This window comes from Coffea arabica, chromosome 11e, assembly GCF_036785885.1.
Source record: "Coffea arabica cultivar ET-39 chromosome 11e, Coffea Arabica ET-39 HiFi, whole genome shotgun sequence".
Taxonomy (NCBI): Eukaryota; Viridiplantae; Streptophyta; class Magnoliopsida; order Gentianales; family Rubiaceae; genus Coffea; species Coffea arabica.
The window spans coordinates 47,083,165-47,093,898 of record NC_092331.1 but is presented as its reverse complement, the minus strand read 5'-3'; the positions used below and the strand labels follow the sequence as shown (position 1 = coordinate 47,093,898).

The 10,734-nt window shown below is 37.6% G+C and overlaps 1 protein-coding gene and 1 long non-coding RNA gene across 2 annotated transcripts; one reads left to right on the top strand and one right to left on the bottom strand.

Annotated features, from left to right (window-relative positions):
• The first annotated feature begins 13 nt into the window (after positions 1-13).
• LOC113738869 (uncharacterized) lies at positions 14-1,971 on the top strand. Its single transcript, XR_011825181.1, has 2 exons — positions 14-1,026; positions 1,456-1,971. It is a non-coding gene; the product is annotated as an uncharacterized lncRNA (long non-coding RNA).
• Positions 1,972-5,854: 3,883 nt separating this feature from the next.
• On the bottom strand, positions 5,855-8,451 carry LOC140021322 (zinc finger BED domain-containing protein RICESLEEPER 2-like). Its single transcript, XM_072072085.1, has 3 exons — positions 6,378-8,451; positions 6,005-6,104; positions 5,855-5,915 (listed from the first exon to the last, which is right to left on the bottom strand). Exons 1-3 carry the CDS (start codon positions 8,449-8,451, stop codon positions 5,855-5,857), a joined length of 2,235 nt encoding a protein of 744 aa, XP_071928186.1.
• Between the last annotated feature and the right edge of the window lie 2,283 nt (positions 8,452-10,734).

Sequence of the window (10,734 nt, the reverse complement as noted above, 5' to 3'; positions counted from 1 at the left end):
CTCGCTTCGATGCACGAGAAAACCATTTCTACTGTAGCTGTAGTACTCAATTAATCGATTAACACGTTACCCGCCAAAAATTATCAAACTAACCAACTTACACATTGCTTGGGGGGTTTGGGTGTTGGGTTTATAAGTCTCCTCAGTCACTAGTTACCATGGCTTTTGAGGTGTACTGTGGACTTAGGTTTGTAAAGTCAATAGTCAGATTTCTTGAAGTTGACAAAAAAAAAATAACCAACTTACACCTGCGGCGGAAGAGCGGGTGAGTTGATGACATCCATGGCGGCTGAGGAGGATGAAGGGCCGCGCCGAATCGAACCCACCAAATTTGATCTAATTATGGTGGGCATCGGACTCCCCGAGTCCATCATCGCCGCCGCCGCAGCATCAGCCGGAAAGACCGTGCTTCAAATCAACCCTGACGCTTACTACCATAGCCCCTTCGCTTCCCTTTCACCCAAAGACCTCATCTCTTTCCTCCACCTCCATTCTGCTACTACTTCTGATCATGATTATACTGATTTTCGTACGGTCGATTCACCAGTCGACTACTCATTCAACATTCTGCCCCTCACTGCAAAAAGTTTTGGATGACTCACTGCAAAAAGAATTTAACCTTGATTTAGCTGGGCCTAGAGTTCTGTTCTGCGCGGATCCCATGGTGGTTTTGATTGTGGATGTGGATGTTCAGAACTGCATGAGTTTCATGAGCGTGGACACCAGCTATTGTATTTATGATGAATGCCAAGAAGGCAAAGGTGGCGGGTTTTTGTGGAATAGTGTGCCGGATTCACGTAACGCCATATTCAGAGGTGGAACCTTGAGCTTGAAGAAGAAGAATCAGTTGATGAGGTTCTTCAAGCTGCTTCAGGCCCATTATCATTCCAATTCTAAATCTAGTACTAAGACTAGTAACGAGGAGGAGGACGAAAATAATAGTATCAAAATCACCCCAGAGCATTTAGAGACTCCATTTGTGGAGTTTTTGACTCGGAAAATTCGCTTGTCTCCCAAACTAACATCGTAAGTAGATAACCAATTTCTTCCATTTACCATTGATTTCTCTTTTTGTGTTGCTTATTTGACTAGAAAGCTCTGAACTTATATGAATTTCTACTGTGTTACGTTTCTTTTTTACCTTCCCTTTTTTGGTTTGATATAGCACGGGACGGTTTTACCTTCACTTCTTACCGATTGGCTTCTTATTGACTTAAATTTTAGCCTGATACTATGAGTGAATACTGCCTGAATTATGACTCTGTTTACTATACCCGAAGTGAAAGTAAATTTCCAATTCTGACATGTTTTGATCAACTAGTGTAATACTTGTAACTTCTCTTTTCTTAAGGATGCATTTACTTGGAGTTTAGTTGCATTTCAGCATATTTTTGACTTTTGATATATTTTTTGCCTGTCTGTCTAAGATCATTTTATATGCGATTACGATGGCAGATTATGAACAGGACAATGTGGAAGCTTGCAAAAAGGACATTGTCAAGACAAAAGTGGGGATTGATCGTTTAATGCTTTATCATAAATCCGTCGGCAGGTTTTCGTCTTCTATCATGTTTGTTTCATTTGAGAACCACATCCAATGTTGTTATGTACATATTCATTGATTCTTAAGTTTGTATGAGGTAGAGAGCAATGACGGAGCCAAGGGGGGGCAGAGGGGGGCCATGGCCCCCCCTAAGTTTTGAGAATTTTAATTCATAATATGTAAATATGTGTGTAAAATAAAATTGGCCCCCCCTAAATTTTTTCAATTTTAGTTTATATTATGAGAGTTGATATATATATATATATATATATATATATATATATATGAATTAGTCATCTTTGAATGGAATTTCAATTTTGGCCCCCCCAAAAAAAAAATCCTGGCTCCGTCACTGGTAGAGAGATTGGGAACTATCAACATTAACTTGATTCTCAACGGCGAGTAAAACACGCAGACAACATTTTGCAGTTAAGGGGAGTAAATGTTCTTACGCTCAGGATTATTTTCATTCTGTCTTGTGCTACTCTGTATGTTGTCCAGTCCAAAATGATCACATCTCCCCAGGTTTAATATTTTTTTTATGATCTCTTAAAACTCTTGCTTTTCTTATTAGAGCCCATCTGGGATTCATCAGTTGTATGATTTGTGTCATTGATTTTATAACCTGCATCATAGTCAATTTGGCTATAATGCCACCATTGTTGTGTTTAAAAGTTTCTGGGTTTAAGCAAAGGTGCTTCTCCTTGTACTTCATTGTAGTTCTTTGTTCATTTTTCCTGTAAAGAAGTAAAGATATGAATACGTTCAGTTCTTTTTCCAGTTTTGAAATTTCATGTTCAAGGGCATTACTGTATCAACTTGTGCTAAGCAGTGGTGGTGGTAATGGCACTAGCAGCAAGCTCCCAAGCTTCCCCTTTTTCGTCTGTGGCTTTCGTCTGTCGAGGGAGAGAGCCGAGAGGGATGTGAGAGTTGGAGTGTTTTCTTTTTTTGTTTTGCTTCTCTGATGGAGTGTTTTGGGAGAGACCGAGAGTGAGAGAGTGAGGGAAAATGGAGTTGGTTTTTTTTTCTTTGCTTGTCTGATGGTCCTCTCTTGTAGGGCTGGGCGCGGGTCGGGTACCCGTCTCATTCACCATTTGGTTGATCCGAGCCATATCTTGCGGGTCTGTCATTTTCTGACCCTTACCCGCCCCGCATATCAGCCGGTACCTTATAATCGGGTACCCGTTGAGATAGGGTCGGGTCAGCGGGTACCCGCCCCGTCCCATTTATCATTTAATTTTTTTAAAAAAATAATTTATACCAATTTAATTTTATATTTTACATATTCATCTAAGATTTAATAAATTTTTTTTCTAAAAAATTGTTTTCCACCAAGAAACAAGCATGTGAAGAGAATATAAGATAAAGGAAAAAAATTAAAAGAATTCAAAATCAATAAAAGTTTGAAATAAGTAGCACAATTTTTAATATATATGTTTCACATTAATTAAATTTTTTTCTATAAAAATATAAGATCATGGCCTCTACAAATGAATCTTGTAAATAAACTATAGTCTCTCATATTTGTAATGCAATTTGTTCAATAAAATTACTTATTTAGTTCTAACTTATTATTTTATAGTGTGTGTATAAAAATAAAAAAATATATATATATATGCGGGGCGGATCGGGTACCCGTAGGTTTTTAATTATGTGACCCTAACCCGCCTCGCATCTTAGAGGGTACCCGACCCTCTTTTGACCCGATCAAATAATAAAAATCGGATATCCTATTTTTCGGATCGGATCGGATATGAAGGGTTTTCGGGTTAGCGGATAATTTTGTCCACCCCTACTCTCGTGTGTGAGAGCTGAGAGAAGTATTAATTGGTGGGGAGTTGGTTTCCTTTCTTCTCCAAGGGATGGTCTTCCCACCTGATGAAAAGAAAGAAGCATGGCCATTGAGTGTAAAAATGGGTTAAGTGTATTTGGTGGAGAAAAATGATTAGGATGATTTGATTTCTTGATTTTCTCTTTTTTTTCTTTTTGTTGCTATTTTGCTTTGTTTTGTTGTTTTTTTTTTGTCCTAAAACAAACCTGCAAAATGAGAAAAACATACATTAAAATGCAAGAAAATAAATAACTCATTAAATAGAAAAAATCGAAGAAAACATTAAAAATTGACAAAATTTTAGTGTCTACAGTATTCGAGTACATTTCAAGACTCGTCTGCTTAGTCGAGCGAGTTTGAACCTGACTCGAACTAAGCACGAGTCAAGTTCAATAGTCAAATATTCGATTCGACTCGACTCAACACAATTAATAACACTAATCACTGTAGATGTATATTGGGGTGTTTTTAAAATTTAATATTTTATTGTAGAATTTTTTAAAATTTCTTCCCTGACCTATCCCACATTAGCACCGCCACCAATCCCCTTCTCTTCTCCCTCCTTCTTAGGGATGGCAACGGGGCGAGGTTGGGGCGGGGGACCCCACCCCCCGCCCCGTTGCCTATTAATTCCCCCCGACCCCCCCTCCCACTCCCCCCACCCCGCCCCCGCCCCCGCCCCGCCCCGCTTCCCCCGCGGGGTTAATAAAATTGTTCTCGCAGGGTTAATAAAATTTTATTATAGTTAAATTTTAATAAATAATCAAGTACTAAAATATCAACACATCATCAAGTTATTATTCATTGTAATTTTACAATTGAAACTCATAAAAATAATCAAACAAAAGTTATTTGAATACAATCCAACATGATGAAATAAATACAACTAAAATAGTCAAGTTTTCACTTTTGGTACAAATACAATCACTAATTCATTATTGTGTTTGTGCTTTTTTTTGAAAAAAAAGTGTTATTCTATTAAGTGTAATTAGAAATTTAGTATAAATGTATTAGTAAATTTAGTATAACTAATTAATAAATTCTATTAGTAGACATGTCTAATTATTCATATAATTGATAATATCAATTATATTACATACACTAATATACATTATATAATACATCTAACTAATAATATCATTATCATAAATTTATAACTAATTAAATTACATATTATATATATTTATTTATATATATATATACTTTTTTTTTGCGGGTGGCGGGACAGGGGATGGGGCGGGGGTATACTCCCCCGCCCCGTTTCTAAATAGGGGGGAAAAATTCCCCCCAAACCCCGCCCCGAGAGCCCCCCGCGGGGGCAGTTGCCCGCGGGCACCCGCCCCCATGGCCATCCCTGCTCCTTCTCCTTCCTTCATCTCTTTCTTCTTCCTCTCTCCTCCTCTCTCCCTTTCATCTTCCTTCCTCTCCCTTCCTGTCTTCTCCCACCAAACCTCTCCCTTCAGCCCTACACGGTCCAACCTTTTCTTGCATCTTTCTATAAATATCAGTTTCAATCAAAATTTTAAATCCTTCAAGTATACATTGAACCCATTCGAGATCCGTTCTTTCTTTCTTTCTTTTCTTTTAGTTCATTGTTTGATTTATAATTTAAGATCATCTACATTTAGTGTTTGTTTTTTGATTTGTATTTGGTTTGATTTACCCAAATTTCCAAAACATAATTCACATTTAGAGAAGGAAGATGAATTCAAACTACGGAAAATCCAATAGCAAATCGGGCTCCTTAAATAGTTTTGACTTCAATTTGGGTCTTGGGCAGTAGGGTCCTTGATCTCTTAATGATCAAAAGAATCAAACTTCTCCATATGGCTCATATTCATCAGCTTAGGCAAATCCCATCACGATGCCGTCTTGGACTCACCAGCCTATTAACAAACCCTCATGGCAGGCGGGGAAGGAAAAGGATGGGTTTGGTAGGGGAGGAGAAGAGGAGGAGGGAGGAAGAAGAAGGGGAGAAAGGAGGAGAGAGAAAGAAGAAGGAGAGAGAGGAAGGAGACGGAGGAGAGAGGAACAGGAAGGGAAAAGAGTAGGGGTGAGCATCGAATTCGAATTCGGTAATTCGGTAGCTTGAAATCGGTAATTTTCGGTAAATGGTTATGGAAATATTCGACCTAATTCGCATTCGAATTAGAGACTACCGAATTCGAATTCAACCCGAATTCAATTCGGTAAACCAAAAAAATACTGAATTACCGAATTCCAGAAAACTGCTTCTTCGGCCCATTTTTCATCAGCAAATAGCAATGCTATTGAACTGAGCCACAACTTACAAATTGTTCGAATGTAACTGATCACAAATCACTCCAGAAATTCGAAATCAAAACAACACACAATTCACATTGATCATTAAAATTCAGAAATCATAAACAAATCCACAAACAAATTACACTGATCCACAAACAAATCACAAATGACAAACAAATCCAGACATCACAAATCAGAAATCACAAGTCCAGAAATCACACTGTTGCCCTGGTGCTACAAATCAGAAATTCCACTGATCCACAATCATAAATCAATCTAGAAATCATAATGAAACAAAAATAAAAGTCTAAATTAACTTGTCCAAAAATCACAATCCACAATCCACAATCTAGAAAGCCACAAACTGCAATCCACAATCCAGAAACTGCAATCCAGAAACTGCAACTTCAGCCACAAGAAGAGTTGCAATACAGAAACTCCAATCCACAATCCAGAATCCAGAAACTGCAATCCACAATCCAGAGTCCAGAAAGCCACAAGAAGAGTTGCAATACAGAAAGCCAATTACGCTGAAACTGCAACTTGCAACAAGAGTTGGTTCAACCCTCAAAATGCAAACTTCAGCATTTGTGACCTCTCAAAGGTCAATTATAGTTGGTTCAGCTCCAGTCTTCAGCAACTCTGCAAGAACAAATAAAATTCATGAAGTATCATAAAGGCAATTATTAGAAAGAAAGAAATACTTCAAATTCTGCAATAAAAATTTTGATAGCTTACCAGATTCGAAGGCTTCAAGCTCTTCCAGATTTTCTTCTACATTTAATTCTGTCTTGGAGGACCGAAGCCAATCTTGAGTACATATTAAACCTTGCACAATTCTAGGAGTCAAAGAACTCCTAAATGTATCAAGAACACGACCTCCGGTACTAAAAGCAGATTCGGAGGCCACGGTAGAAATTGGGACTGCTAACACATCACGAGCAACTTTGGAAAGGATTGGGAATCTAAGGCTATTGGCCTTCCACCATAACAAGATATCAAATCTCTCATCATCTTCCTCACAATCCTCATTCAAATACTTCTCTAATTCAGATTTTGCATCCCTACCCCCAAGTTCCATTTTTCTCTTCTTAAACTCCAACTTGTACCTATCAGTGATTGTTTTAGAGGCATTCCCATGTCCATGAAATGTAATTTTACTCGTTGGAGAATCACTTGAAAGTGAAGAAGCATGAGAGGCAGGTGTGTTGAGCATCTTGTATTCATTAAACAGCTCAAACATTGCATCTTTTGCAAGGCCAGCTATTGTTGTACCATCGGACTCACCATACATTTGACAAACCACAAATTCAAGGTATTCAAGTTTAGTTCGAGGATCAAGAATGGAGGAAATAAAAATCAGCATATTCATCTTTTCAATCTTTCCCCAATACTTATCATATTTCTCCTTCATTGATCTTGCCATTGAACTCAATTCATCATTATCACTTGCTGTCATTTCAATTAAAATGCCATGAATGTGACTAATATCAGTGAAAAAATTATTTGAAGTCACATATTTGGAACCAGAAACCTTCACAGTTAGCTGATAAAAGTTTTCCAAAAAAATCACCAAGAATCTAGCGTTTGTCCAATCAGATTTTGTTGGCAGATTTTCTAACTCTTGAAGCATATAAGGATCCTGCTCCTCAAACCTCTCAAAAGCTCGCTCAAACCTTTGAGCTGTGTCTAGCATTAGATATGTAGAATTCCACCTAGTAGGTACATCTAAACAGAGCAATCTTTTGCATTCAATTTTTTCAATTTCAACACACTCCTTGAATTTTTTCAATCTAGAAGGTGACTGTCTAACATATCTAACTGCTGCCCTGATACAATCAACTGATTCCCCAAGTTTTTTGATGCCATCATTAACAATTAGATTCACTATGTGAGCTACACACCTCACATGAGTCCATTTCCCCCCTAACACAGCTTTTCCCCAATTTTGAAGCTTTCCTCGTAAATACTGGACAGCTACATCATTGGAACTTGCATTGTCAACTGTGACAGTTAGGATATCATCAACTCCCCATTCTAGTAGACACTTTTCTATGGCCTTACCAACTTCAGTTCCCTTGTGACTAGCAATAGGACAGAAATTTAGGATCTTTTTGTTCAGTTTCCAATCATTATCTATGAAATGGGCAGTGAGGCACATATAGTTTATCCTTTGAATGGATGTCCAAGAATTTGTGGTTAAACAAATTCTGCCACTGTTATTCTTCAAGAGTTGTTTCAACTTAGTTTTTTCATCTAAATACAGCTGATAGCAATCTCTAGAAATAGTCCATCTCGAAGGAATTTTAAATGATGGACAAGCAGTCCGCATCATATATTGAAAGCCTCTACCTTCTACATGTTTAAATGGCAACTCATCAACAATTACCATATAAGCTAAGCTTTTTCTAATGGCTTCCGCATCAAATTTCCAACTTATGAGTGCCCCTTTAACCTCTCCCGCTAAGGTTTCAGTTTCACCCAAACACAAAGTAGCCTGGCCAGTGTGCTTATTTTTAGGATTTAGAGGACATTTAGCTACATGAGTATTAAGGGGAGTCGTACCATGACTTTTGGGATCCGCAGCTATGTCCTTGTCACAGTACTTGCAAATTGCATGACGAACTCCATTCACATGCTTTACATGAAAATGATCCCAAGCTTTGGACCTCTTCTTGTACTCTCCTCTTTTCTTGGCAAAACCAGATTCTTCGCAGCTTTGTGTAGTAGGACTAGGAGGAAGAGTTCCAGATGATCCTTCTTGTTCCAGCTCATTGCAACTTGGATTACTCTCACCATCAGTAGTAGACATAGCTTCAGTGTGCCAGCACTTGAAACCTTTGACCAGAACAAGGACACAGCACAAAGATTTCACAAGTCAGAAAAGGTATATAATACTTTTTTCTCACTGACCTCAGTAGGTCTAATTTCATATCCAATCCAAGATATTTTGAGAAAATTTGCTCATAGCTTCTAAAGAATAATACGACCCTGAAATCTATTATTCACATATTCAAAGTGGAAAAGTAGGAATAATCTCTAAAAGTATACTAATCCATCAAAATTTATGTGTTCATCTCAAACCTATTAGATAAATATGTAATACTACATGATTCTGAACCATCATTGGTTTCATGCATCAGATGAGTTCAGTAAGCTAAAACCAGAACAAAGTTTTAGACATTAATCAACATACTCAACCAGAACTGCACAACGACCATAGCTCAGAACTACTTTGTGAAATTGCAACTTCCAGACCAGTTTTTTTTTCCGAAGCATATTACATTACATCTGATTATGAGAGAAGAATCACCATTGAAAGAGGGGAAAATCTAATTTTACAGTGGGACTATAAAGAGCATCAAAATTGGCAGAGACCTATTTGGGGCCTTACTGTCGAATCCATAGATAGGCTGCATACAATCAGAATAATTTGATAGAACAAAAGATAAAACAGCCAGGAAAAAGCCATAAAAAATCAGTTCAATAGAACAAAAGGAACAGCCAGGAAGAATAATTTGATACAAAGGTAAATTTACACGCAGAATTCATTTGTTAGTTTCCATTTTAATAGAGAAAAAAATAGCAAAATGGACAAAACAGGCCGAGCCCCAAAAGAAATGTGTGAGAAAGAGAGAGAGGAAGAGGAGACAAACCCTAAATCTTGGAACGAATGCTAAGGAGACTGGAGACTGGAGACTGGAGGAGGCTGGAGGAGTGAGTATGGAGACTGGAGAGAACCGGCTGGAGGAGGCTTCTGTAGTTGGGGAGAGGAAAGGAGAATCTGTCAAACTGAGAAAGTATCTTCAGTTGAGGAGAGAAGAAACTCAGAAACAGGCAAACAGCTTGGCTTAGACTTCAGTGGGCGACGGCGCAAAGGAACGAGAGGAAGAGGAGAGCAGAAATAGTGAAATTAGAACGAATGCTAATTTAGGGTACTGAAAGTCTGAAATTGGAACATCCGACAAAAGCTTGAGGTATAATATTATTCGGAATTTCGAATTTGAAAACGGTAATATTTTACCGTTTTACCGAATTAAATTCGAATTCGGTAAATCCGAATTCAAAAACCCCAAAACCAAATTCGACCCTAATTCGATTCTTACTAATTCGATACCACCGATTTACCGACCTAATTACCGAATTACCGAATTCGAATTACCAAATTGAAATCGATTTCGGTCGGTAATTCGGTAATTACCGTAATTGCTCACCCCTAGAAAAGAGGGTTTGGTGGCGATAGAGGAAAAAGGAGGGAAATGGTACTGGTGGTGATGGGTGGTAGTGTGTGATGGTAATAGATTGAAGAAAATGAGAGAGTTAGATTTTTTTTTTTTTAATGTTTTTGTAAGTTGAATTTGAGATTGTATGGTAAGTGTTTTTGGGCATATTTTTAAAATATTACACTGCAGTATTGTATATAAAAAACTTATCATTGTAAATGTATATCGAGGTGCTTTCAAAATTTAATATTTTATTGGAATATTTTTTAAAATTTTAAAAAATTTCTTCCCCAACCTAGCCCACACCACCACACTTCAGAAGAAGTGAACTTCAAAATCATCCCTGCTTTTGGTGGAATCACATGTAATCAAAGTATTGACATAAAGCTAAGCACCACGAAAATGCTAATATTTTTGTTCATTCTCCGTCTTCTTCCATCTCCAATTTCAGAGTCATAAGTTAGAGAGATATATTATTAAGGAGGAGAACTTACAGCATCAAAGATGGAGGTATTTTACGTTAAGGCAAAGATAGCAAGGGGCTAGATAAAAAATTATACAACCAGAGTAATTTCTTGGGATAAAGCATGCAGCTTGATTGCTTTCCCTTGGTTGAGCTTAAGCTAAGCATTGGAGCTCTGTTCCACTAGCAAGCAGCAATCCTGAATCAGATGGTTTTTCTGGATGCAGCAATTCTGAGTATTTTCTTTTCATCATCTTGAACTCAACCAATATTTCCTTTTTAGTTTTCCATACAGTATTCCGAATTGTTAAACTGAAATCAGATGAGTTTTGGCTGATTTAGCAAAAGCAGAGTTCTGTAACCGCAGAGAGAATGATATCAAGAAAGTGCGAAAGTTCACACAAACAAG

Bases quoted from the DNA above. Each gene is read 5' to 3' on its own strand.
- LOC140021322 (XM_072072085.1), bottom strand. From the start codon at position 8,451: ATGTCTACTACTGATGGTGAGAGTAATCCAAGTTGCAATGAGCTGGAA. The intron at 6,105-6,377 runs GTAAGCTATCAA...TGTGGATTGCAG, and splicing joins GCTTGAAGCCTTCGAATCTG to TTTCTGGATTCTGGATTGTG. The intron at 5,916-6,004 runs GTTTGTGGCTTT...TATGATTTCTAG, and splicing joins TTTCTGGATTGTGGATTGCA to ATTGATTTATGATTGTGGAT.